The following is a 24,940-nucleotide window of genomic DNA, read 5'->3' as shown; positions in this document are numbered from 1 at the left end:
TGCAGTTTTCACGGCTTCCTGCTGGGGTGCTTCTCCTTTTCTTCTGCAGCTCCCACACACACGTAATTACTGACTATTTTGGTACCTTATCATGAGATGCTTCAGAGCTGATTAGCCTAGACTTCCTTCCTCCCATCATCAACCTACTCGAATATTGACGTTCATTCGCGCTAATTTGATAAAATCAAAGAGCAGAGGAGCTTTAGGAGGCATTATATGGTTTTGAAGTGCACAATTTGGAGTTGGCGGCAGCCCTGCTGATAAGAACGAGCTATTTCTCCTAATGTCCAGCTCTTCTCAAAAAGCAGCCACTTGCCAGCCATGTGCAAAGCGTGAGGACAGACCCTTGGCAGGCTCCAAGCCAGTTTAATTTCAGTGGCCCTGGATAAACCAGGGCCGAGCAACGTGATGTGACACATCCCATTAAATAACCTTTGGCTAAATACGCACTATTAGTAGTTGCACACACTTGGAAAGAGAAATCATGACTTCAAAGCAACTTCAAAATTGGAAGGGACTCTGCATTTTTAGAGTCTCAAGATCTGTCTGCAGCAATGAAGAGAGGCAGGTAAATTTTACAGCACTGCATCATAAATACCCCTTCCTGCAACACCTGCATTACCGACAATTCCTTTCTGCCTTCCCCGAAAGCCTTGCTTGGTAAACTGGGGATAAAATGGAAAGCAGATGCAGGTGACCTCTTCAATGCAATTCTATTCCATGTGCTAGCTTCTGGTGATGACTTCTATTACCAAGTGACACCGGCGGGTTATTTCTGTTGACTGTGTCGAAAGGACTTTGCAGCTTGTGAAATAAGAAGAAAATAAGAAATAAGAAAACCCACCAACTCCGTTAGCAGGCTGTACAGCTGGAGCTGTTCTAGCCACTGTAGTAGGTCATGTGGTTTCTCAAAAGCTTCTTACCATGAATGTCTGCTACAGTACTCCTGATGTACAACCTCTTGGAATGGGGGAAGCACACTGGATGGTCTTGCCTCAAAGGATAGAAATACATGAGCCTTCTGGCAGAGAAATCTTCCATCTTGAACATAAATTTTCACGCCTAAGGCGATACACAATTTTAAGTTTTGAAATACTGAATGCTTATTAAATGATTTCTAGTGCAATCTGACTACCAAGATTCATTTTCTTCCATCCAGGTAATCTTAGTCTCCAAGTTACAATTACAGCCAAAACCTTTCTTTTTTTCTCTCTTTCTTTACATGAGAAAAGCAGCAGAGGGGACTGATAGCCCCACATAAGCTAGGGAACTTATCTTTTGTTGATGTGATAAGCAAATCGGCTCTCTTGTGGAAACTTGAATAGAACAGCCAGATCCTTAAAACAGATAATAAAAAGAAACCAGTATGATAAACCCCCAACTGATACATCCGATATCCCAGCTTATTTCACAGTGCCATGGTTTAACCTAGAGACTGCCCAAAGATGCAAGAGATTTAATCCAAACCAACTGCCCTCTCTGCTTCTCCGAGCTGAAGATAAGTTATTGTATGAGCACGCCTACCAGTAAAGCTGGTAAATGTTGAATTACTATACCACAGCCCCAGGCTCCTCACGAGAACCACACAAGCTCAAGGACTGCACGTCACTCCAGTATCCTGAATGAGCCCGCCCTGCCCACCTAACGCATCCCAGAACACACAGATATTTATCACAGACTGCACAGATCCACGGTGAAAATCACTCTGAATACCTATCTCCCCTTGTTCTACTCAGAGAAGGGCATGAGACTGAAAGCAAGCAGATTTATGTTTACAGTTAATGTAAAAATGTTTATTTGTGAAATATATCATGCATGGTTTCAAACTACAAAAAAAACCCCAAACAACCTTGCACAAAGGAATGTGCAGTTTTCAACTCTGCATGTCATCCCGGTTACGCATAACTTCCTCTCTACAAGACGGTCCTGTTCCCACTAGCACTTTATTCACTCCGAAGCACCGTAGCCATTGTTCTAAGTGAACAACAAATCCTAGTTAGAAACACTTTGTAGAAGAGTGATATTGTCCCCTTTTAACATGATCCGACCTGCAACACAAGAGAAAGGAAATAGGGGATTAGAGAGATCCCAGACTCTAACGATAACCTTGTGTTTTCAAAAAGCATTCCACAACGGCACGAAGTCGCCCACATGACAACCGACCAGGTTTTTATCCGTAGCGCTGAGCCCCTTCCCATATGGCTGCCCACGTTCACAATTCACACTACAACGCATCAGACACATGCTCCGCTCCTGTGCTCGGCGTTCGAGCAGCACTGTTTCCACTGCGAGCCCAAACATGTCACTTGTCACAGACAGCTGTTTGTGTCCTCATCAGCAGGTGGTTATTAAATACCACCACTTAAGTGCTTCCTGGCTTCGACTCAGAGGTGACACAGCAAGTGTTAGAACTGCTCAGGGCCCCCACATTAGATGTAGCTGAGGAGTCTTGACTGGACCCCTGCCACCACCCTGGCTACAGAAAAAGCGCAGTGCAGTCCATATGTTGTGACGTGCTTGAAAGACAAAAACTGGCAAGTGTCTCAGGCAGAGACACCTTCCCCTGCACATTCAACACAACCAACCGGCTCAAGAAACAGCAGGAGCCAAGACCTGGCCAGTACCTGCTCTGGAAAAAACTCTGTCAGTACTCTTCTGGAAAAAACACTTCAAACTCAACACTTTTCACATGTTTTGTGCTTTACAGCATTGCTACATGGAAGGCTCGCACAACCAGCTTTCAGGCATCACTCAGGTTACACAGACACAGGGACATACCCAGCTGTTTCCTTGATTTTGTTTTGGAGTGAATCTCCTCTGCGTCGTCCAGCACCAGGTTCATATATTCATCAAAGCCCTAAAAATCAGCAACAAAAGCAGTCAGTGAGCGAAGGCAGGCAGACTCCTCTCAGCTACATCTAAACTTCAGCGACAACCACATAAACTATCATTAGCTGTGCTGATGTGGGCTGGGCAATTAAGACTATTCATTGGAGAGGCATTAACCATTGCGACCACCCCCACCCCTGGTAGTTCTTGACAGGAAGAAATAGTTTTGTGAATCTGAAAAAGAAACCCTCAAACAATCGTAAGAGTAACAAAGGGAAATAGTGATACTCACAATGATGCAGCCTTCTATCCGCATGTTTACCTGCTCGTAAAGCCACACCTGGATCCTGGACCTCTGCAAAATGGTGGAGGAGGAGAGCAAACCAGGAATGTAAATACTCCAAGAAATTTTATTTTCTCCTACGTATTAAGTGATCCTCGCTACCGACAGCCACTATAGCTCTGCAGCGCTCACAGGGCTAACTCTCACACATGATTTTGGTTAGGTCCTCACAGTTTTAAGGTATTATACTATTTTAAGGTATTATACTATTTTGTAAATAGTTCACATGTTCACTATGAACATATAACAGCACAGATTTTAAAATTACCACACGAAAAATATCCCCGTGCACTGGCCTGCAAGACCAACGCCTGTTACGAAGGTAATTCCTCAAGGAGTGAAGGAAACGCTGCCCTGGGAGCCAGCCGCTCTCCTCACGTACCTGAGCGGTACCAACTCGTTCAGCTCAACAGAAACCGGCTTCAAAAGGCGAATTGCGACCTCTGGGCCCCCCGCTCCCTGCCACAGCCCCCTCCCCCGGCCGCAGCCCTCCCCCGCCCGCCCCACGGTACTCACGTTCTGGAGGTAGCGGAAAATAAGGTTCTGGAGCGGGGTGTTAAGGACACAGCGCGGCAAGAAATCCCCGGCGCCACGGCCCCGGGGGCGGCCCCCGCGGCCCACCAGCGCCTCACAGCCCAGCTCCTTCCCTCCTGCCCCGCCCCCGCCGGCCCGGCCTCCCCGCGGCTCCGAGACGAGCCCCCCACCACAGGAAGGATACGATGGGCTGCACCATCACCTTCTGCACCTTCTGGCCCTGCCCGCGGTACGCCATGGCTGCTGCTGCCGCTGCCCGGCACACGTCCCGCCACCCCCGCCGCCGGAAGCCGCTGAGCACGGCGGGAGCGCGCAAGGAGTCGTGGGAAGGTGACGGCCCTGGCCGCTCTAGGAGGCTGGGAGGACCGTTGTCTCTACTGCTCCGCGCAGGAGGGCGAGCAGAGAGGAGCGGGGTAAAGGGGCGAGCAGCAAAGAGGGGGGGGGGGGGGGGGGCAAGGAGAGAAGAGGGCCAGCAGGAGGGGGTGGCAAGCAGAGGAGAACAGAGGGCCAGTAGGCTGGTGGGGGCCAAGCAGAGGAGAGAAGGCCAGCAGGATGGGGTGAGGGGGCAAGCAGAGGAGACGAGAGGAGGAGGAGGTGGGGAGGCAAGCAGAGGAGGGGAGAGGGCAAACAGGAGCCAGGGGCCAGCAGGAGGGGTGTCCCCTCACCCCCCCAATAGACTACACACCCACACCTTTCCTGTGCCATATTTATTTAAAAACAGTGCTAACCGCTGTTGCGTGGAATAGTTCAACTACCGGTAAAGGCAGAGGAGGCCAGACTATGTTTAATACAATACCTTAAATAGAATACAAATATAAAATGGAAGAATAAAATATTTACAGAAACCATGGCATACACCAAATCTCACCCCGGCAGAGGGAGCAGCAAAGGCTGACAACAGAGCAAGAGGAGGGAAGCCAAGGGGGGAAGCCTTCCTCGCCAGGCTCGGGCACACTCTTCCTCTCTCCCCCAGTCACCGCTGGTAACGTCTCACCGTGAGAAAGTCCTTCAGCAGGATAAAGGATCGGCAGCTTGGAGCCAGGTGACCCTTCTGGAGCCAGAACAGCAGTTTCCTAAATTTTGGTTTCAAACCTTTCCTCTAGGAACTAAGACATCACAGTGGATTATCAAAGCACATAAGTGTTTTCTTCCAAAGAGAAAGTATTTACAATCAACTCAAAACAACTCATTTTTTTTTTTCCTCTGCCAGCAGCAAATGCCTGAGGGCCCCTACGGCTTCACAAATCATAGTAAGAAGAGACTAAAGTTCTCCAAAGAATTCAAGAAAACAATTCAAAATATGCCTGCTAGGGAAAACTGGTGGCAGGGTACACAATACACCTCAGCCTCAGCTATTTTCTTCAGGGTCCCAAATTCGGACTGCATGTAGAACCTGTGGCAGAGCAGCAGCCTCCAGCATGTACTCATACACGGAGCTCAAGCCTCAGTGGCGGGGTGGGGGTGCCAGGGAGACCGAAGGGAGGATCCCTGGGGCATGCCCAAAAAGAGCATGGTTGGTCCTGCAGCAGTACCAGGTTCCAAGATCTCCAGCCCAGGCACACGCTCCCCCTCGGGTCGGTGCCAGCGGTGGCACGGCACAGCGGGCAGGAGGTGAGACGAAGCCGACGGTGTTTGAGCACGAGTCCGAGCAGCCACCGCTTCCCGACAGAGGACGAGCCAGCAGCTCAGCAGAGCAATTCTTGGAACCAAGAGGCACTTAAACCAATTCTTAGTTAACCAATTCTTAGTTTGCCGATTTACTGCAGACTGCGAGAGGAATCCCAACTATCCACCCCAGAATCCTGTTCGCATCAGCAAAAAGCACCAAACCTCCCCAAGCTTTGGTACAGTACAACAAAATCAGAGGGGGGTATTCTAGCTGTACTGCAGAGATGCTGCTTTTCCACACTGATATTGTATCATCCCTGATAATTCCAAGTGAGGCTGGATGGACTGACCCCAACCACCACCCCTGGCAGCACATTTGGTCCAAAATATTAACTATTCTGCTCCCTCCCACCCCAACATTTAATTAAGTTACACTAAAAGATTAAAGTCAAAATGATAACATACATAAATAAAACTCAAGAGTTGACATAGTAACTCCAGGCTTTAGATATCAACTGTCCAAGAAGTCAGAAAAAGCTTGGAAATGCGCTGAACGGTGTTTTGCCAAGGGTGGGAGAGGAAGGAAGGAAGCTTTAAGCCTTCGGAGCATCACTGAATCAGTACATCAGTTCATGACCACCACAGTCTGCAGATGGGCATCTCTCTGTCCCAAAATAAACAAGTGCTTTGTCCTCTTAATGTCAAAGGTAACCACCGATAGTTACAGAATGGATGCACAGGACCTTGACTCTGACCAGCAGGGAAATTTAGGACAAAGGAGTGCAGATACTGCCAATTTCTACCAGTTCAACTGTGCTTTAAGACTCATTGCAAAGCCTTAGCTAGAAAAAGGATCACCTCTGGGTATCCAATAAAATATAAAGTTTTAATTTTTTTTTTTTTAAAGCCTTAAGAATATGCAGTTCAGCTGTCAATCATTTCAGAGAGTTCCAGGAGGAGGTCATCCTCATCCTTCCCTGGGTCCAGGTCAATTTCTGCTTCCAGTTTGCCTCCTGAGATTTCCCAAATAAGTTTCTCAAAGTCATCTTCTACGGATAAGGGTGCTTTCCCAGCCCCTGTGGAGCTCAGCCGGCGTGTTTTCACCGGTACTTGTGAAGAAGTTGAAGTTGAGCTTGAGACCTCGGACTGTGCCATGAAGTCTGCTTGGCTTCCAATATGCAGTTCAGGACTTGGAAGAACAAGAAAGAGCAAATCAGTGAATGACATTCCTTAACCAGAGAGATGTTTTCTGCAAACCAGCGCTTAAAGCTGTAGTTAATCCCTCTGACACCTCAACCTTACACTGGGATTGTTATTCAATTAACCTGGGGCAGTACTGATAAGAGTCCAATGTATCAGCAGGTACATTTTTCAGTTTGGAGATTTATCCGTGAAGACAGAGCAGCCTGGGTCTGGCCAAGACAGTTCCATTTTTGTGATCAGAGACACTCTGCCACTTTTACTAATTTGACTGTAAAAAGATTAAGCAGTCAAACTCTACAGGCATTCAGAAAACCCAAAAAGTCACTGAAAAGCTGTGCCAACTTGCAGCATTTCAAGAAAAAAATATCTAAATAAGCGTTCCTGCTAGCTGCTAGAAAATTATTCCTGATTAATTGTTCCTCTGTTGAATTTGACATTAATTATCTCAAACCTCTTAATTTTTCCACATGCAAAACCCCCTTATGTTTCACATGAAAGACACACTGATCAAGAAAAAGAACAAGTTGTGCTTGTTACCTAGTTTTGGGTTTTTCTCTCCCAGGTACGGAGACCAGGCTGTCTTCTGGCAAAGCAGGAACAACAGCCTAGGAAGAAACAAGACAGTTTTCATGATACGCAGGTAAAAGACTTAGTAAATCCTTCCTCTGCTGCTTCTCCCCTGGCATAGCTGAACCTTAACCAAAATACAGAACCAGGGCACTCCTGAAGAAAACTTTGCTTGAAGTTTACTAATGACCTTGTGTCTTTTGTAAGAACACAGCGTTAATGGACAAAATCCTTCATAGCACAGAGAAATCATAGCAGAGTATTATGTAAATGCTGCCATTCATCTAATAAAAAGCAGAAGGGTACTACAGCCATCCTGTAGACCACTTCTGGATTTAAAAGAGAACAGAGACGCGCCAAGTATTTCAGCTTTCCATCTTTTCTCCAAGAGGAGGGTAAAACTTGGGCATAAATTTTACTAGGGACCCACTACTGCCTCAGCCACTGTCACTGTCCTTACCACAGCTGCTTTTTTAGCTGGAAGCTCCTGCGTGTCACCACCAGTGGTACTCAGTGGCTTCACTGCCGCCACAGCAGAGGGATGATTCTCAGCTGCTTTACGTTTCAGTGTCTGCTTTGTCAGGCAGGTGGCTTTCCCATCAGAAGGCTTCAGGCACGCCTTCGGTTTGGCTAGAGTAAGAGAAAGAGAGTTGTTCTGCCTCAGGAACAAAAAAACCCAAACAGCTTCTCTTTAACAGTCCCATGATCCTTCTAGTTAAATATAGTTGGCCATAACAACTACACTCCAATTTCCCAGATTCACAGCAGTTATTTTCCACATAGTAAACACTGTTTACCAACAAGCCATAAAAGGAGCAAAGAAGTTACAAAAAGGAGCCAGTTACAACATGAAAATTGTCATGATCTGCCTTTCTTTCAAAACATGACCTAAAGTAACTCTCTAACATACAGCCAACGCTTACTTTTAGCTTTCCGTTCTGGAAGTTGAGCTGCCTGTTTCCCTGGGGGTACAGCAGCATCCTTTCCTGGGCTTTGAACGCCATGTTCTGGAGGTTTCACCAACGCCCTCTTCATGAATTGGGAACATGGCCCTGAAACCACGGTGGATTCAGGATTCCCTGATGCTGGAGTTTTATCCTTCACTGCTTTTTCAACAGGAGATGGCACAGCAGCTGCTTCCTTCTGAAGTTTCTCTTCTTGGCATCGTTTCAGTTGCCGCTTTTCCTTCATAATCTCTTCAAGGCTCTTCACTTGAACTTTAGCATTAGGTGCACTCTGATCAGAGGGCTAGAAAAAAACAAAAAGAGGACTAATAGCACAAAAATCTATGGAGATTTTGTTAAGAAAATCTGAGTGGCAACGCTTCCAAAATGGCTCCACGTGGAACAGAGCATGCTAATACCATTCAGATCTGACATTTTTTCCATAAAACATTACCTGTAACAAGATCCATGCTTTACTATGGAAATACTGTTTCAAAAGCCTGCAATTCCCAACACAGCAAGCTTCTTTAATAGAGCAGAAGACTCTAGCTGTAACCTATTACATTCTTTTTAGGCACCAGTCATACAAGCTCCCCAATACAGCATTCACTGTAAGTCTGATTCCCTCTCATAAAAAGCTTTAGCCTTCTCTGTTGAAACACCTCAAGATTTTAAGATATTCTTCAAGTCTGACAGATAAAGTCACTGACAAGAAAAACATTCCCTCCACATTAACCTCACAGATTTTATCTGGTGCTAATAGGGGGGTTTATTCATTATCAGGTATAATCAGATTAATTCAGTGCTTGAGGATTACAGTACTGTCTGGAAATGTTATTGAAAGTGACAGGACTTAGGACTTTACTGAAGCACTTACCAAACACCAAAAGGTAGGAGCACACTCAAACTGGCAGCAAGCAGTGAGTTACACAAAAAGCGAGAAAATTTATCAGAAATTTTATGAATATATCTGTCTTTACAAAGGACTCACCTCTGCAGGTGCAGAGACTGCTTTAGGAGAAAGCTTATTCAATTCCACTATCTTCTTTTCTTCCCTTCCAGGTCCTTTAAAACAAGCAAAAAAAATTAATAAATCTGTCAACAGCAGAAGTAAAGAAATCTGGTTACCTCTGTTTCCTTGGTGTGTTTATTTCCTCATGTCTAGTAACAGGACAGAGGGAAAGGCTACAGTAAGCAATCCACAGTATTTGAGCCATCCTTCCCTCAATCACACTCACTCTTTTTACGTGGCTTATATGATCTTAATGATGAGATCTTTGATGCTCTGTCATTTTTGACAAAAACTGGCCCTCACATTCAGAAGTTGATCCAAGCAAGCTTCGCAAACACATATACCTCAATAGCCAAGTTAAACACCACATATGCCAGAGAGGAGGTAAACTTGGATTCAGCACAGGCAAGATTCCATATCACAAACAGATGGCAGAAAAAAACAGAAGAGAAATTAGATTACAAAGTTCCTCAATGAATGAAATTTCCAGTGGGAAATACAGAAAACTATAGTGTAATGCATGGAAAATAATATGGTTGCGTATTTCAGCACTGTCTTGTACCTTGCAGCCTTAAAACTCTTTCATCCTCTAGTACAGACTGAAGGAAAAAGCAAAGCGAATCCTGAGCAAACTGAATTTGCTTGACAGAGGAAGCACTTCACCAGGGCAGGTACCAAATCATCTTATTACCTATTAGCTTTGTGATCCGTAACAATCTCCTCCCTGTCGGGGCAGGTTCGGGTTGGGCTGGTGGAGCTGGCACATTTTCTCCACTCTGCTGCATTCGCAGAGCTTTCTCCTGCTTGATTTCTTCCAAGGTTTTAATACGCACTTCTCCTGCTGGCTTGGCTTTACCTGCAGACTCTGCCAGCTGCACTTTGCTGGGCACAGGTGGAGCAAGTGTGCTCTGCTTCTTGGGCTCACTCTCAACTTTCACCTTGGTAGGCAACTCTTCTGGTTTTTGCTTCTCGTCTTCCATTCGCTTGCGTTTTTTTTCAACCGGGGCTCCTGAGAAAGCTTTGATGCGAACTGCAGGAGGTCTTGCCCCCAAGCTGGGATCTTCTGTTTTACCACATCCTTCGGTCTGGGGTTTAGCTTGAGGCTCTCCTCGTCTCTGATTAGCTCTCTCAAGACGAATTTCCTCCAGTGTTTTCACATGGATCTTTCCTGCTGGCTTAGCAGCCTTCTCTGTCATCATCAGAAAAAAACAGATAAGCACCAACATTTAAACAGAGTCCAACAACATTTAAAGTCTCCCGAATTTGTCACAGTACTAAGGAAAACTAGGTTTGACCGTTCCTAATAATGCATCTTAGGACAATATAACTGCATTAATATTCTCCTCCTTTGAGCCACTTGTCTTTTGAAAATGAGTGCTCTCCAGAGAGCTGCAACACAAAAAAAACATTAGCCCATTTTGTTTCTTTCTCAGACTGTGCCTCTCTGTTAGCATCTCAAACTCCTGCTCCTGGTAGTGGTTCTATTCTACCTACGTCTAAGTGTACTGCAGCTTCTGATTGTCCACAGCAGGAGCATGAAACCTTGACAAGGCACAAGTGGAAACACCACCCCCCCCCCCTCCCAGAGTCAGATCTCTGACAGCAGCCATCAGGACAGCTTCAGTACTTGAGCAAAAGAAATCAGGCAGGTTTTTTAAATTAACTTGTAGGGCTGTATGGAATTTCATGAAAAGAAAAAAAAGGGGAAGGCATATTTAATAGCCAGTTATTACCTGTCTCAGTACTGGTCTGTTCAGAGGGTAATCCTAGCCTCTCCTTCAGAGACTTGGGGACTTGAACTACAAGACAGAACGGTAAAAGTTAGGGAGACTGCACAAATCTCAATTTTGTGTTCACATCTTGATACGAGGCAGGAGATCACTTCACCGAGATTTCAAGTTACCCTGAGCCCTCAACCAAGATGCAAAAGTTCCATTAAAAGAAAGGACAAACAGAAAATCTGTGCATTCAATCCAGAGGTCTGTTTAGTAGCTGTACCTCTCTTTGGTGCTTTGTCAGCATTCTCCAGAATCTCTATCTTCTTCCCCAGCCTTTCAGCAAGGTTGCGCCTTAGTGGAAGGACACTTTTACCACCTTTGGAAAGAGAGAAACAAGAAATACTGTAAGAACATACCTCTGGAGGAAGCTTTTAGAACAGTCAGCCACAGACTTCAATCCTTCCAGGTATACTTTCTTGTATTTGTCTTTCGCTTGGTAATAAAATTTGCCATTTCTGCAGCCAATACAGATCTCCACCAAAACTTCCCTCCCACATACAGAAAAATGCCCTTAAATATAGTCATGTTTAGATGAGGGCACCCAAACAAACAGCTCACAAAAAGCTCTTACCTACAGATGTTTTCGGTTTTCCCAGTCTGTCAGCAAGGTTCAGTCGAATCACAGGCTCCTCCCCTAAAACAAATCATCATCTCTTTAATGCACAGAAACCAGCAGCCAGTAAAAACATTGTCTTCTAGCTCACGTCCCAGTAAAAAGACACTCTTTTGGTATCCAAACCACATAAACAAGCAACTACAAGTAGTCCCACGCATTTCTTGCATTTAAAAGGAATTGTGCAGATCTAGACACAATCATTTATACAGACTCATATCACACTACTGTTTGCAGCTGCCACTGCCAGCCTCTTCAATGCTTCCAAGGTGCACTACTTGTGTCATGCCATCTTCTGTAGGTCTTCCCTTTCATTACTCTCGTTATCCCCTTATTGTGTACTGACACTTGTTTTGACATCAGCCTCTCCCTCTGCTGCTAATGCACTTAACCCAAGCACTGACATTGTCACATGCCGTCAACACATTAGCTCATTCACAAATCTCACTCAACGTCAGGAACACAGAAGTCAAATGAAGCATGTTTGAGACTCTGTGGGATGGTGATAATGTATGATTAGCTATGGCTTAACGTCAAGCTGATTAAAAAAAGCACTTCTTGATCTTTTATTGCAATACAACAAATGCCAAGTCTCTCCAATACAACCAGGGCCTTTAAACATAAAAGCACAGTTTTAATAAGAAAAGGCAGCACCCAGCAGATTAACGTGTCTGAATTACCTTAATTATCACCTAACCTTTTGGTTTAGAAGCCATGAAACCATAAAACAACAGTATTCACTGTTACCTTGCTTTGTAGACAGAGTCACAGTTCTCACTACTGTCCGTTCATTTTCCTTTTCTGGCACAGGAACAGTCAGAGATTGGAGTGGATGAACAGAAACTCCTGAAGGACCCTCTGATCATAGCAAGCAAAACATAAGGACATTTAGGAAAAAAACCCCAACAAAACAGAACACAAGAACTATCATGAAGACCAAAACCATAGTTATTCATTACTGTCAAACACATAATGACCAGTGCATGTAAAAAAAAAAAAAAAAAAAAAGCGCTGAGCAATTTCCCTCTGATTTGCCCTTGGAATTCCTGTCTGGAATACCAGCTGTTCCAGTTTAACAAAACAGATTGCACGCCAAAGTAGCTCAAGATCCCCAGCTAAACATGGAAATCTCCCATCCTGAACACTACAGTGCAAAAAAGTTCCCCCCCCCCCCTTTTTTTTTTTGGCAAATTAACTGTATTTGCCCATACACAGACAGCTGGCCAGGTTCTATCAGAAGGATTACAAACAAAAAACCAAAAACCACATGAACAGAAGGCAGAGGGATAACAGGGGATATTAACTCACCACCTTGTTTTTTTGTTTTTTCCTTTAGTTTCTTCAATTTGATTTCTTCCAGTGTTTTTATTCCAAAATTTAAGTTGACATCTGAAAACACAAAACGGTTAAAGTGAGACTTAAAAGGCACATGTTGAAGAGCACAGATCACCAAGCTTCTTACAGCTCAACCTTTCTGAAGTATTTCAAATGAACCCTGTCAACACTCCCAACAAGTAAAAAAGCCATAGAACGGGGGTATTTTAGTAAGCAGCTGGGACCTTTCTTTGCCCCTCCTCCCATCCTGCAGGGTAAAACCTATAGTTTTAAGTATTTTTAATCCATCTACATGATATTAGATTGCTCTATCGTTAGACATGGCTTTCCACAACTTTTCAGAGGACACAACTGCAGGCATTTAAACTCCACTCTGCAGCTCTGTTTCGCTCTACAGAAGTAAACAAGGAGTTTATCTGTCTGAGCCAAGGGACATACAACATGTTTAGATAAGAACAAGCTCATGGAAATAACTGACTCCATCCAGCTCCCCTATGTTCTACCATATTTTCGGAACACATTGCTTTTGAGTTAATTATCAAATTCTCCTTCCAATCCATCCTACTACAGCAGTTAAAGACTACCTTGCTTTGTATTAGCATTGGATTTCCTAGTGGAAATTATCCTCAATCCATTATGGGCTTCTGTCGCTGGTTGCTGGACGGGTGTTTTAGTTTCATCTCCTTCTTCAGAAAGCTGGTCTAAAAGGCAAAAATAAACCTGTTCAGTTACAGAGCAGGGATTAAACAAGATTTTTCATGTTTACATAGCTCATACAATGACATTGCAGTCCATGGTTCAGGTTCTGTTCGTATTCTTAGCTACAAACACAAACAACTGTTTATAGAAGGATTTTTTTTTTTTTTTTAAAACAGCTATATTGACTTGACAAACTCATGCAATAGAAGAGCTACACTGGGAAAAACCCGAACTTTTAGGACTCCAAAGTCTTGCCTGTAGCTTTAAACCAGGGCTCCTCAAACTACGGCCGGCCCGTAGGCCAGATACGGCCCCCCAGGGTCCTCAATCCGCCCTCCGGTATTTACAGACCCCACCCCCCCACCCACCCCCCGCCGGGGGTTGGGGCTGGGGGGGGGGTTGGGGGAGGAACCAAGCAGCCGCAGATGACTGCCTGCCACTTCATCCGCGCGCTGGACCCCTGTTTAAAAAGTTTGAGGACCCCTGCTTTAAACACTACACAATTCAACTATTTTGTGATTTATATATACATTCAGAGTAGAAATGCCTTCAGTAAGTAAAAAACGCTCACCATCATCATCTTCATCATCATCTGCAGCATTGATTACAACTGGAGGATGTGTAGGACTTGGGACATTTTCAGAGTTTTCCACTTTCATCACCCCCCTCAGTTGTGGACAGGGATTTGACTGGACAGAAAGTTTGTTTTGCTGCAGTGATATCTGAGCCATTTTTACATCGTCTTCTGCAGACTCAGGTGGACTTGGAAGTGTAGCTAGAGGAAGAGGAGGACCATCTGTAATTTGGCCATTTAACACTTTGACCCCAACGCCGCACTCACTGTGTAGATATGGTAGATAAGGCAGATAACCCACTTGGATACTGAATTTAAAGTTGTTTCTTCTTCATCTCTGGTTACACTGTAAACAATGGCTTCCCTTCACACAAAAAACTCATTACCTTACACCCAGAAAGGATTAAAAGAGGAGAAAGCAACCTGAAAGGCAAAGATCACACAAAGCACAGAGAAGCCAAGCACAAAAGAAAAAATTAAACACCAGAATTACATTCCGTTTAGCTAACAGCTTCCAACTGCAGACTTCTCCCTGCACTTATAAATGAGCAGTTACTCGATGTCTTCTACGGTACTGTATGCACTCCTAGGCAATATTCAAAATTAGTTATTTAATACTTAAAGAAAAAGGACCCAAGAAACTCACTTTTGCTTGGTGGTAAGAAGAGTCCCTCAACATAACGTCCTTTTGCATGATGAAAAGCACAGTTGGCTTTTTGACAGCCTACTGGTTGATTCTCCCAGTAGCAAGGAATCTCACTCCGTTTTTTCTGAAGACGGAAAGAAAGAAAAGCTCACAGTAACACTCACTTAAGATTGGCAAAGAGACAGTTTCACATCATGCCAGAGACAGGACTATCGCAGTGCAGTGCTGCAACACTGTTCCAAAGGTCTATTTATCACTCAAATTATTTCAGGGCGTACACACAAAGTTTGTGTAAGCTGTAACAACCACGTATTATCTAGCCTGCCCATCGTTCAGTCTGAGAAGACAAGCACTCTAACATGTCAATTCAGGGTGGGTTAAACTAATACAACATGCAAAATACCAGGATTATTCAGAGGGAAAAAATGCCTTAAATTGCCTAGGTTAAATCTATGGGAATTTCTTTCAGAGCCTAATTCCCTCACATCTTTTCTCTTCCCACCTTCTACGACCCCAAGAGGTCAGAACAATATTATCTGAAGAAATCCAGGGCAGAAAAGACCTGACAGGCCATTATAAAGCCTAGCCTTTAGGAGGCTAGTGCAGGCTGTTCACTGCCACCCTGCCACAGCACATTCAAGCAGTCTGATCAATGAGGTTGTAAGAAAATAAATGTCAGCACCTAACACAAGAATTTCTTGCTGAGCTATACCTAAGAAATCATTTTTTCTTTCCCCAGCTTTCTCCCATCCCTCTCCTAGTAACAGAAACCAGTATCATATTAAAGTAAGTAAATCCATCAGGGAAAGCACATTCAGTCCACCTACAGCAAGGAAAAATGCTTTCTGTGATTTAGTTTGAGAATGCATCTTTACACAAACACTCACATCAATTTCCATGTGTCTGAATCTGCAGATATTCCTGAAACAGCGACCCTCCTGCCAGAGCGTGCAGACGGTTTCACTTCCCAGAGCAGCTTCACAGTGGCGGAAGGAACAGCTGTCTCCCTGTAACCAACAGGAAATCAACAAAAAGGAATATAAAAGAGTACAGCCTAAAAAAATGTCCATGCTATTAGAACTGGAAGCGGAATCTTACTTATTAAGCTAACAGAAATCTGTATGTCTCCTCCCACTCTTCCCTGTCCTCATAAAAACTAGAAAGGTAAAAATAACCCTAAAGCAAAAGAAACCCGAACATACCTTGTTACATGTGGAATAGAAATAGAAGTAGCAGTCATCTCCTTGGTTAGACATAATGGGCAAATTCTTAGAATGAGTTCAGGTTCTAAGGGTTCACTCAACAGGGACTTCCTCCAGTTTTGGCAAGAGCTGGTTTCACTCTTTCTTGGCCTGAAAATCTTCTACTGGCTTGAACAGTGAAATCTTCTTTTTAAAAGTAACCCTAAAGAAAGGTAGCAATAGGTGAAAAATAATAAAGTAATAAGCGTTTTTACTTATGTAAAAACAGATTTAAAAAATCTTTCTGTTAAACAAATGAGTTTCTTGAGCAGGAGACAATGTCTTGAAATCAGCTGTACACGGTAAGTACCCCAATCCTAAATCAAACTTCTGTAAAAACTGCATGGGTTTGGTGAGCAAGCATTCTCTGCTGTGTCATTAGTAGTAGTTATACGCCTCAGAGCACAGAAAAAACTACTGCATGTGGCTGCACACCCGATGAGAGCCGTTTCTTAAAAAAATGGTTATACATTTGAGTTACCAGCCGATGACTAACTGTGGGTACTAATAATTTCTATAAAACACAGTTGACATATTAAACATTATTTTCCAATCACCATGTATCTTCAAGTTCACGTACCTGGATAACTTCAGCAAAGATACTGATCTTCAAAGACTTCCAGTTAACTTCTCCTGTAGGCCGAACCAACACTGAATCCGTGAATTAATAATAAAGGGGTAGAAAGAATTTTCCTCCTCACATTGCCAAGGGAACCTCTCATCCACAATTCAAACATAGGATGTGCTTTTAAACATCTTACAACTAATGGAGGAAGCAAGTCCATTTGGATACTGTCATACTGGAGACAGCCAGGGGTAGTTAGCTCTTCAAAAAAAAAAAAAAACCAAAAAGCCAAAAAAACAACAAAAAAACCCAATGCTTTTAAAGATGAGCTTGTGATTCAAAGTGGCTGCAAAAATGAGGATCCATCTTCCACAGCCGGGCAATTATAATTTTTTTTTTTTTTTTTTTTTTAATTTAAAATTCAGTAAGATGCAATTTCTGGTCTTCAAGTTTTCTTCACCTATTAAGAAAACACAAAAACCTTCCCCCATCTTTATTACCTGTACAGCAAAAACATACTTGTGTGTATAAATACACAAATATGTATATATATATACACATATGTGTTTATACACACACACCAAGAGTAAGTGATAATAAAGTCAGCAAGAGTGATAGTAAAAAATTAGAATTTTTGGCTATTTGCTAGAAGTCTCTTATTTTGAGGGAACTGGAAAAAATGAAAGATCTACAATAATATTTTGATGAATATGCCTTCAAGGCTGATGTTTTATAACATGAGTGATTTGGGGGCCAGCACACAAATATGCATACATATGTACATGCATACAGTATAAACATATCTATACACACAAGCGTGCACAGTATATGTTGTATGACATCCGTATCGAGAACAACTTTTAGCCCTGACCAGACACGTAGAGTTGCAATCAATTAACAGCAGGAAGACAGCAGATCAAGGATACAGCAAGCTTTAAGAGGCAGGGAAATGCTCACTTTGCAAGTGGCATGGCTGCATGATACTGATAATTTTGCATTACTCTGATTTTAGGAAATAATTTGTTTTCTTTTTACATCAGAACAAATACTACAAGTTTGCCATCATACGCTGTTCCCTAACCCATATATCCATCATTATCCATCACTGCAAGATCACGGAAGGTTTGAAAAGATGGCTTATGTCCAATTCAACAGCTGATGATTTTTTGGTGCCACCAGAGCTGAAACTGATTTATTTAGCCACAAGCAGGTTGTTTGTTTTGTTTTGTTTTTTTTGGTTTTTTTTTTTTTTTTTTTTGTAATGTAAAATCAGATATTTTGATTCTTATTTTTTAGAGATACTAAATGCCATAAAATCTGCAACCAGACCAGATAAAGTTCAAATTGAAGTGATTCTGACCCTTTTCATTAAAATGCTGCACATTCCTGTGCAAAGTATTTCTGACTCTTTTGGACAAAACTGAATGAAATAGTTCTTACAAATTAATAATAAAAGGTTAGAACCTTTTACTCACACAAACACTAGTGAATTTTCCAGGATATTTTTTTTTGGCAGGGAATTTTCCCAAATCTAAAATAAAGAGAGGAGAAGTTGGGTTCTCATATTAGTTATTGTTTTTAGACTGCTTGACAAAGGGAATAAAACAGTAGTTAAGTGCACAGTTTTCCTCCCTTCTTCAGTACTGACGGGACTATTCACTTTTGACCTTCAAAAGCAGGCTTTGTGTCATACTACTTCCTATGCATCTAATTCTAAAGATTACTGGTGCTCCATCACATAGAAATTTGACAAGAAACATCTTTCCAAACATGTTACCAATACCATCGATTCTTAAATTGAATTTCAAGCGTGATTTCTTCAGTTTGCACAAGCCAACACTTAAATAGTTGGCAACTGAAGGACTGCTACCTTGCTGAGCAGAGGCATTCAAATAAAAATTGGAAGGAATACAGTCTAGAAGGCGGCATTTCTTTTCCCTAGGAAGTCAGAGACACCTGTATAATGCAATATTACTGTATCTACCACCTTGGGAGGGGAAAAAAAAACCAACAACCCTCAGATGTAGCTCTTTTGAATGCCCAAGTAGCTCAGCAGCATTTGTTGCCTTCATATTCCTGAGCAGACTTCCACAGCTGGTCAGAATTTGAAAGGATTTTGTTTAAGGAACAGGAAAAAAGCAAAACTTAAAAACAAATTTAAAAACCCAACAAAAAGAACTCTGCAAAAACCTCAAAGTTCTAAACTCCATTAGAATCCTTTCATTTTAGAACAGGTTCACTCAAAACCTTTCTTTTTTTTCCCTAAACTGCTATCAGTTAACATGGCTATCTGAGTGCTAAACAGAAGTCAATGGAACTAACCCCTGAAACTGAGCAAAAATGAGTAACTCTGGTGCACTCAGGAGGTCTCTAACGGAAGTTGATGAGAACTTGAAACACTCCTTTTTTTTCTCCAGAAACTTTTTGTATCAAGAGATTTTTAATTCATTTTGTAAAAAAAATAATAAACAATTACAGATGCAGTAGCTAGAGGTCAGGAAAAACATGTCACAAGTGCCATAAAATTTACCTTTGCTAAGGGAAGATAAATAGTACAATGAAAGTCCATCTACTTTTGTTTTACAAGCTTGTCTTTCTTGGTACTGAAGAAACAGTCGTACTCCCTGGTCTAACTTTCCAGCTTGCTGACCTGCCTTTGTCCTGTATCAAAGCGCAAGGAGGAAACAAAATTTTTTGCACCCCAACGCACGTATGACAGAAGTATTATTCCACCTACCTATGGGTATTTTTGGTTATACAGCACAAAGTATATCACTTGGACAATCTCCCTGGCTCCTCTACTTTACACCTTTGATTTCTTACAAAAAAATATTAAAAGATCAACACCCCTACTTATTAAGACAGTCCAATAAGATGACAAGGAAGGAAGAGCACCAGGAACTACATGTTCTAACCCCGACTGCAGTTAAACTTACACCAGCTGCAAAACAGCTGGTGCTGATTTACCTGCTAGCTTGCACTTGGCGCCACCAGCTACATATGGAACAATGCATTATGACGCGTACACAAACCACACCATCACACCAATCTGAAGCACAGAACCTCTTGCTAGTACAAGAACAAGGTTCTCTGTATGAAAATGGAAAGCTATGTTGTCCAAAGCTGAAGAAGACAGTCAAAATTTCTACTCTAAAAATAACCCTGAACTGCAGCACTCATGAGATCAGACACTGCTTCAGTACGGATTTGTTTTTAGCTTGACACATCGAGATGCAGGAGAAGGAATTCCTCAAAGCAACCTTTACAGCAGGGATCTAGTAAAGTGGCCAAGACAAAGCGTTCAGATCCGAGCACATCACTCTGTAGAAAATCAGTTCAAGTCTAAGATATTTCACCCATCTCCCAGTCCAAAAGCGGCAGGGACACCTTTGATTTGAAAGTCTTTCCATGTGCTCTGCAAAGCCAGGACGTGACCAATGGCAGCAGTTGACCAAGAACTGCAGTTCCCCACTGGCCTCCACGTGCAGGGCAAGAATCTTGCGCTCCTCAGACAGCTGGGACCACCAGAATGAGCCGAGCTTAGCGCCATTCCCCCTCCTAGGAGGAGACTGCTCCACCTTCTGCTGTTTTAGTCACTTTACCATATAAAAGGTAGAGAGAGGTTCACTGAACAGCTATTTCCTGCTTCAAGTGATCCTGTGAAAGATAGTTTGAATGCTGCAGTTCCCGAGGAATGTGAGAGGCTTAAGCAGAATGAGCAAGGAAATCTCTCAAGTACCTGCTAACCTGTTCTCAATGCTCCTATGCTCAAAGTCCTGAATAATTAATTTAAAAATATATCTAAAACACGGCAGCTGGCACCTAGCACTGTGTGTACAACGCCACTCTGGAAAGCCAGGGGTGAGCAGATTAAGGGAAAGCCACACATCAATATGGTAACTTGGTTCTTGTAGGACACTTCCTACTGCAGAAGTTTTGCAAAGCCAGCAGGAGGGAGCTGCCTGTTTTCTAAAAGGGGACTTCTGCTGGTGCAGAAGATGTATCAAAAGATATTGAGTGGATCGTCACTGTCAAAGCAGTCTGTGGTTGGTTCAGGATCCCTGTATCAACAGTTAAATGTGTATTTTTGAGTTGTGCTTTCTCCAAAGCCATGAAAAATATTTCTTCTACAATGCTGTACAGCCATGTTATAGATTGAAACTCCCTAGTGTCACAATCTGCGTGAACTTGCAAAAGGTTGGCTTTGAAAAGAAAAAAAAAAAAAAGTCATTAATTTTGTAATAGCTCTGTTTATCTGTTAAGTGCATTCTCACCTCCGAGTTCCTTCATAGCAGTATGTAGTTGACCATCTGAGTCCCATAGTTAAGATTCATGTCCTTTCTCCTACCAAGCACCTGCTCAGTAAGCAAAGATGGAATAGGAACACCCAGGCCTGGAGACATTGAACCACTACAGGCTCTAAGCCTATCCGCTGAAAAGAAATAGCTCAATACATCACATGAACAGCAGAAAAATCCAGAAGTGCTTCCTGAGCTTCAGGTTACCAACAGTACCATCACATTTAGGTCCTGGCCCAGCACGCAGGGTGTGTGGTCTGCAAGTGTTGCTGCAACATGCAAGTGTCAAGGTGAGTCCCTGCCCTGCTCTGCCTGACACACGTTTTGAGCATTGCAAGGAGTGTGCCAGGTATACTGAGGGTCAGCTGAGAAGTTCCATACAACAGATGTGTTTTTCCCAATTTCTGACATCAAGTGTTTTGACAGCATTACTTTCAAGAAGAAAAATCCCTCTATCTTCTCCAAAATCCACTATTGCTGCATTTGCAACAGCTGCACCAGTACAACCCACATCTAAGGCAAATCTGTTTGACAGCTCTCCTTTACTCAGGCACATTTGCAGTCCACTCCTCCTCTTCCAGCCAAAAAACCAGCCTGCTGGCTCTGCCACACCATCACTACTGACAAGAGCTGTAGAACACATGAGAGCTGGGAACATACGTCAAACTCCCACTGCTAAAACCGCTGTCTGGGGAGATGGCTGACACAGACATGTTCCAGGAACATTCACCCTCCCTTGCAGCACTTACAGTTGTGATCCCTGGCTGTTGGCCATGGCCCAATGTACACAACACTCTGCTTGGAGACGTTACAAAGGACTCCATGTCCTCAGAAGAGTACCAGGATTGCCACAAGTAGGTTCCCCCCTTCCTCCCCCCAGGATGTGGTACACCAGGTGAACCATCAATCTGAAGTTCCACACAATGGAAGTCTCTGCTCTTCTTCCAGCCAACAGCGCATGCTTTAACAGTTTGCACTAAGGAAGCTCTCTCCGTCTTGTTCAGCGGCAACAGGCACAACTGCAGCACATGCAGGTGTAGCAGTACCCGCAGGTCCCAAAAACTTAAAAAATTTTTAGATAGCACCTATTTTTAATGTAGTGGCTTTCTCTTAATGCATAACCCCTTCTTTCCTGTATTTTTAGTGGGTGGCTCTTCTTTATTGTTCTCTCTGTCTGCCAGCTTTTCCTCCCTGATGTCCAAATGGGCATCGGGAATCGATTCTGAACAAAGGGGACTGCTAAAGCTGCTACATCTTACTCTTGGGTGAGACAAGCATACTTAAAATAAAAGACACTCATCCTTTTTCTGCTTCTGAAACCAACGTTGCAAGGCCTGGCAGCAATTTACTGCGACGATTCATCTTCCTCATTGAAATGTTTTATTAAATCTCAAAAAGAGTCAAGTCTCCCCAGGAAGCAGCCATCTGGAAGGGTGCCATTTTAGATGAGAAGTGATAGCAAGAGTAAGTTTTCTCTAGACTAGCTTTCTTCCTGAAACACATGGTCATCCAGCAATTTCAGCCTACCTGTTCAGCCTGATCATTTTAATGTGTGTCCAATTCAACCATGTGCCACTGTGGCAGTCCTGATATCATTTCAGAATCCCCCATCCCCAGATCTCCTTTTTTACAATCAAATAACCCAGTGTTTTTATTTTGAAAGTATGGCTCAGAGCTCAATCTCTTGGCGTGCAGTGTGCACCCCAAAGCACCAGTTTTGGGAACATTCTGTAGGCTCCACATACTGATCCCTGCAACAGCAAAAATCACTTTTACATTTTCATTACAAACATCAAATTAAGAAAACAGAAACCTCTTTGATCCAATTCTGAAGAAATAAAAACAAACGTCACCCAATTGGATTGTTTTAAACAACCTAAAGGAGAAAAATTAACCGTGACAACCGGGTGCATCCAGAGTTAGTCAGATCCTGAAGGCAGTTCCTTTGGGGGACAGAGGAGCAATTTGTCAGACGACTACGTTACAGCACGCCCGCCCCTTACGTGCATTGCTACAAAAGGCAGGTACAAGGTTCTGACTGAAAATAACGTACACTGCCGGCAGGAGACCACTGGAAGGCGGCGGGGGGGGGGGGGGGGGCGGCCGCAGCCAGGCCCTGTAGAAGGGCTAACAGCCGAGAGAAGGGCAGGGAACGGGAGAGACCCGGGCCGCGGCCCTGTAACCGGGGGAGAGGGGGGCCTTGGGCCTACCTCGGCCAACGGGGAAGCAGCTCCCCCAGTACCCGGGGGGAGACGGGCCTGCCTTGGGCCTACCTCAGGCAACGGGGAAGCAGATCCCGCTTTCTAAAGCCCAGGGGCACCGAGGAGAACCCCTCACCCCCGTCCCCGGGGGTGCGCACTGCCCCAGGGGCCCCGGCGGCCTTCCCCGCCCCAGCGTCCACGGCCACCCCGGCGGGGAGGGCTCAGCGACGCGGCCTGGGCCGCCCGCCCCGGCGGGCGCGGGGGATGCGGCCTGCTTCCCCTCAGGGGAACCGAGGGGACCCAGGCCTGGCGAGAGACCATTCCCCAGCCCCTGCGGTCTACGAACGGCTCTAGTTACCGGCGAGCTGGGACTTTACCGAACCCCAGGGGACCGCCGCTGCCGCCGCTGCGTCGCCTCGGTTCACCGGGGCTGCCGCTCGGGCCGTTGCCTTCCTCTCTGCCAGCCTCAAAGATGGCGCCTAACACACGGGCAACTCAGCCCGCCCGTTGCTAAACGGCTCCACCCGGGCCCACTTCCGCCCGCTGCAACGGGCGTGGGCGGGGCTCCGCGGGGACGCAGCGGGCGGGCGGCACCGCCCCCCCTCACCGACAAAAGCGGGGCGGGCGGGGCCCGTAAACAAAGTGGAGCGGGCGGGTTTTCTGTGCTTTGCTTTTCGGAGGGGCCTTGCCAGCACCTTTAACCCCAGGCAAAGTTCCCCCACTGTGTGTGTGTGTGGGGGGGGGACGACACGGAGTGGGTGTGCCCCTTCCCCTCCACCACGGCTGTAGAGACCCGTGCCCGCCTTCTGTCAGGGTGCGTGTCTGCCCACCATGGCCGCAGCCCCTGAGGTACCCACCCCTCCCTCACACTGCTGGGTGCTGCCTCAGGGTTACGCTTTCCAAGCTGGAAGCAATTTTATGTCTTCAACCCGCTATCCCACTTACCGTGGGGCTTCGGGATACCTCAGGCCGTGCTGCACCCCAGGGAGGGAGGCAGGCCTGGGCCTGGTTGGGGTGTTCTGGGCAGCAGCCGTTTCTGTCAGGCCAGCATGGGCCGGCTAAGGCTTCATGGTGGATCACAGGCCTGAACCTGCTTCCTTCTGCTTTTTTCCTCTCTGTCCCAGCGTGATGGTGTCCTGCTTTCCCTGTGGTAAACTGGCACCTTGGCGGCAGGAGCAGCGTCCATCCTGGGGAAGAAGGTGCCTGGGGCAGCCGCTGCTGCACAGGTACAAAAGGCACAGCCATCATCCCTGTTAAATGACTAAAAGTCCTATGATTTGTTTTATTGCATCCAGCCTGGACTAGGTTTAAAAAACAGAAGCAGTTGGGGCTGTTCTGTTTAATTAAGAGCTGGAGGACACTGTTGGCACAGATACCTCTTCAAGAAAGCAGGAAAGAGGGTGACACTGCACAGCAAAGCTCTTATGCCCTGTTTGTGTCACTTGGCATCAGCTCCAACGGTCAGACGCTCAGCTGAGAAGTTTTAGATTGAGCTTCCTCACCGACAGCCTCGCCCAGCTCTATCTTCTCATCGTGGCTGGGCTCTGGAGTTATTAAAGACACAGGGAAGCAACAGCCTCTCCACTGAAGCCAGGGAATTAAAACAGCTCCAGTGCAAACAACCTGCTTGGGAATAAAAGTATTTTGGAGACCGGTTATGATTTCCCATTGTCTGTCCTTCTGGGCAAAGTGCCTCTATGGAGGCAAAACAGTCTCAGTGCAGAGGCAGGACACAGCTCAAAGGCAGTCCCAGGGAGACTGGGATCACAGCCTCCACCCTGCATCCCCTTAGAGGCACCGCAGGCACAGCACTGGGGAAGGGGACAAGGATTTTTGCTCAAGGGCAGCTTGGCACAGCCCAGCAGCACTGGTTTGGATGGCATTTGACAGCCAGTTTTGGACTTTTTTTGGAGATGGGATGAAACCATGCTTGAGAGAAAGTGCTGGGTG

The 24,940-nt window shown here is 44.8% G+C and overlaps 2 protein-coding genes across 8 annotated transcripts; both read right to left on the bottom strand.

Annotated features, from left to right (window-relative positions):
- Positions 1-1,765: 1,765 nt before the first annotated feature.
- On the bottom strand, positions 1,766-4,035 carry SNRPE (small nuclear ribonucleoprotein polypeptide E). The gene is made up of 5 exons (XM_055819629.1): positions 3,891-4,035; positions 3,689-3,715; positions 3,122-3,184; positions 2,779-2,857; positions 1,766-2,048 (listed from the first exon to the last, which is right to left on the bottom strand). Exons 1-5 carry the CDS (start codon positions 3,942-3,944, stop codon positions 1,993-1,995), a joined length of 279 nt encoding a protein of 92 aa, XP_055675604.1. The 5' UTR covers positions 3,945-4,035; the 3' UTR covers positions 1,766-1,992.
- Positions 4,036-4,398: 363 nt separating this feature from the next.
- On the bottom strand, positions 4,399-23,497 carry ZC3H11A (zinc finger CCCH-type containing 11A). Of its 7 annotated transcripts, none has more exons than XM_055819627.1 (19): positions 23,349-23,494; positions 17,967-18,022; positions 16,507-16,559; positions 15,888-16,089; positions 15,573-15,692; positions 14,686-14,809; positions 14,037-14,240; positions 13,351-13,467; positions 12,740-12,820; positions 12,179-12,289; positions 11,390-11,452; positions 11,039-11,134; positions 10,774-10,839; positions 9,732-10,229; positions 9,020-9,093; positions 8,008-8,332; positions 7,545-7,714; positions 7,055-7,122; positions 4,399-6,503 (listed from the first exon to the last, which is right to left on the bottom strand). In XM_055819627.1, the coding sequence occupies exons 4-19, from the start codon at positions 15,939-15,941 to the stop codon at positions 6,239-6,241; spliced, it is 2,436 nt and encodes an 811-aa protein (XP_055675602.1). In that variant the 5' UTR covers positions 15,942-16,089; positions 16,507-16,559; positions 17,967-18,022; positions 23,349-23,494; the 3' UTR covers positions 4,399-6,238. The 7 variants fall into 7 exon arrangements, with proteins under 7 accessions (XP_055675602.1, XP_027638363.1, XP_055675599.1 ...); XM_027782562.2 differs by having other exon boundaries at positions 19,022-23,492; XM_055819624.1 differs by having other exon boundaries at positions 16,507-19,152; positions 23,349-23,497.
- Between the last annotated feature and the right edge of the window lie 1,443 nt (positions 23,498-24,940).

The sequence above is a fragment of the Falco peregrinus genome, chromosome 16, assembly GCF_023634155.1.
Source record: "Falco peregrinus isolate bFalPer1 chromosome 16, bFalPer1.pri, whole genome shotgun sequence".
Classification (NCBI taxonomy): domain Eukaryota; kingdom Metazoa; phylum Chordata; class Aves; order Falconiformes; family Falconidae; genus Falco; species Falco peregrinus.
Note: the sequence above shows the minus strand (reverse complement) of the source record. Positions and strands in the feature narration are given on the sequence as shown.

Bases quoted from the DNA above. Each gene is read 5' to 3' on its own strand.
- SNRPE (XM_055819629.1), bottom strand. From the start codon at position 3,944: ATGGCGTACCGCGGGCAGGGCCAGAAGGTGCAGAAGGTGATGGTGCAG. The intron at 3,716-3,890 runs GTATCCTTCCTG...ACCCCGCTCCAG, and splicing joins AGGTGATGGTGCAGCCCATC to AACCTTATTTTCCGCTACCT. The intron at 2,049-2,778 runs GTATGTCCCTGT...CTTGTGTTGCAG, and splicing joins AAAATCAAGGAAACAGCTGG to GTCGGATCATGTTAAAAGGG.
- ZC3H11A (XM_055819624.1), bottom strand. From the start codon at position 15,941: ATGTCTAACCAAGGAGATGACTGCTACTTCTATTTCTATTCCACATGT. The intron at 11,135-11,389 runs GTAAGAGCTTTT...CTCTTTCCAAAG, and splicing joins AAAACCGAAAACATCTGTAG to GTGGTAAAAGTGTCCTTCCA. The intron at 10,840-11,038 runs GTACAGCTACTA...TCTGTCTTGTAG, and splicing joins TGACAAAGCACCAAAGAGAG to TTCAAGTCCCCAAGTCTCTG.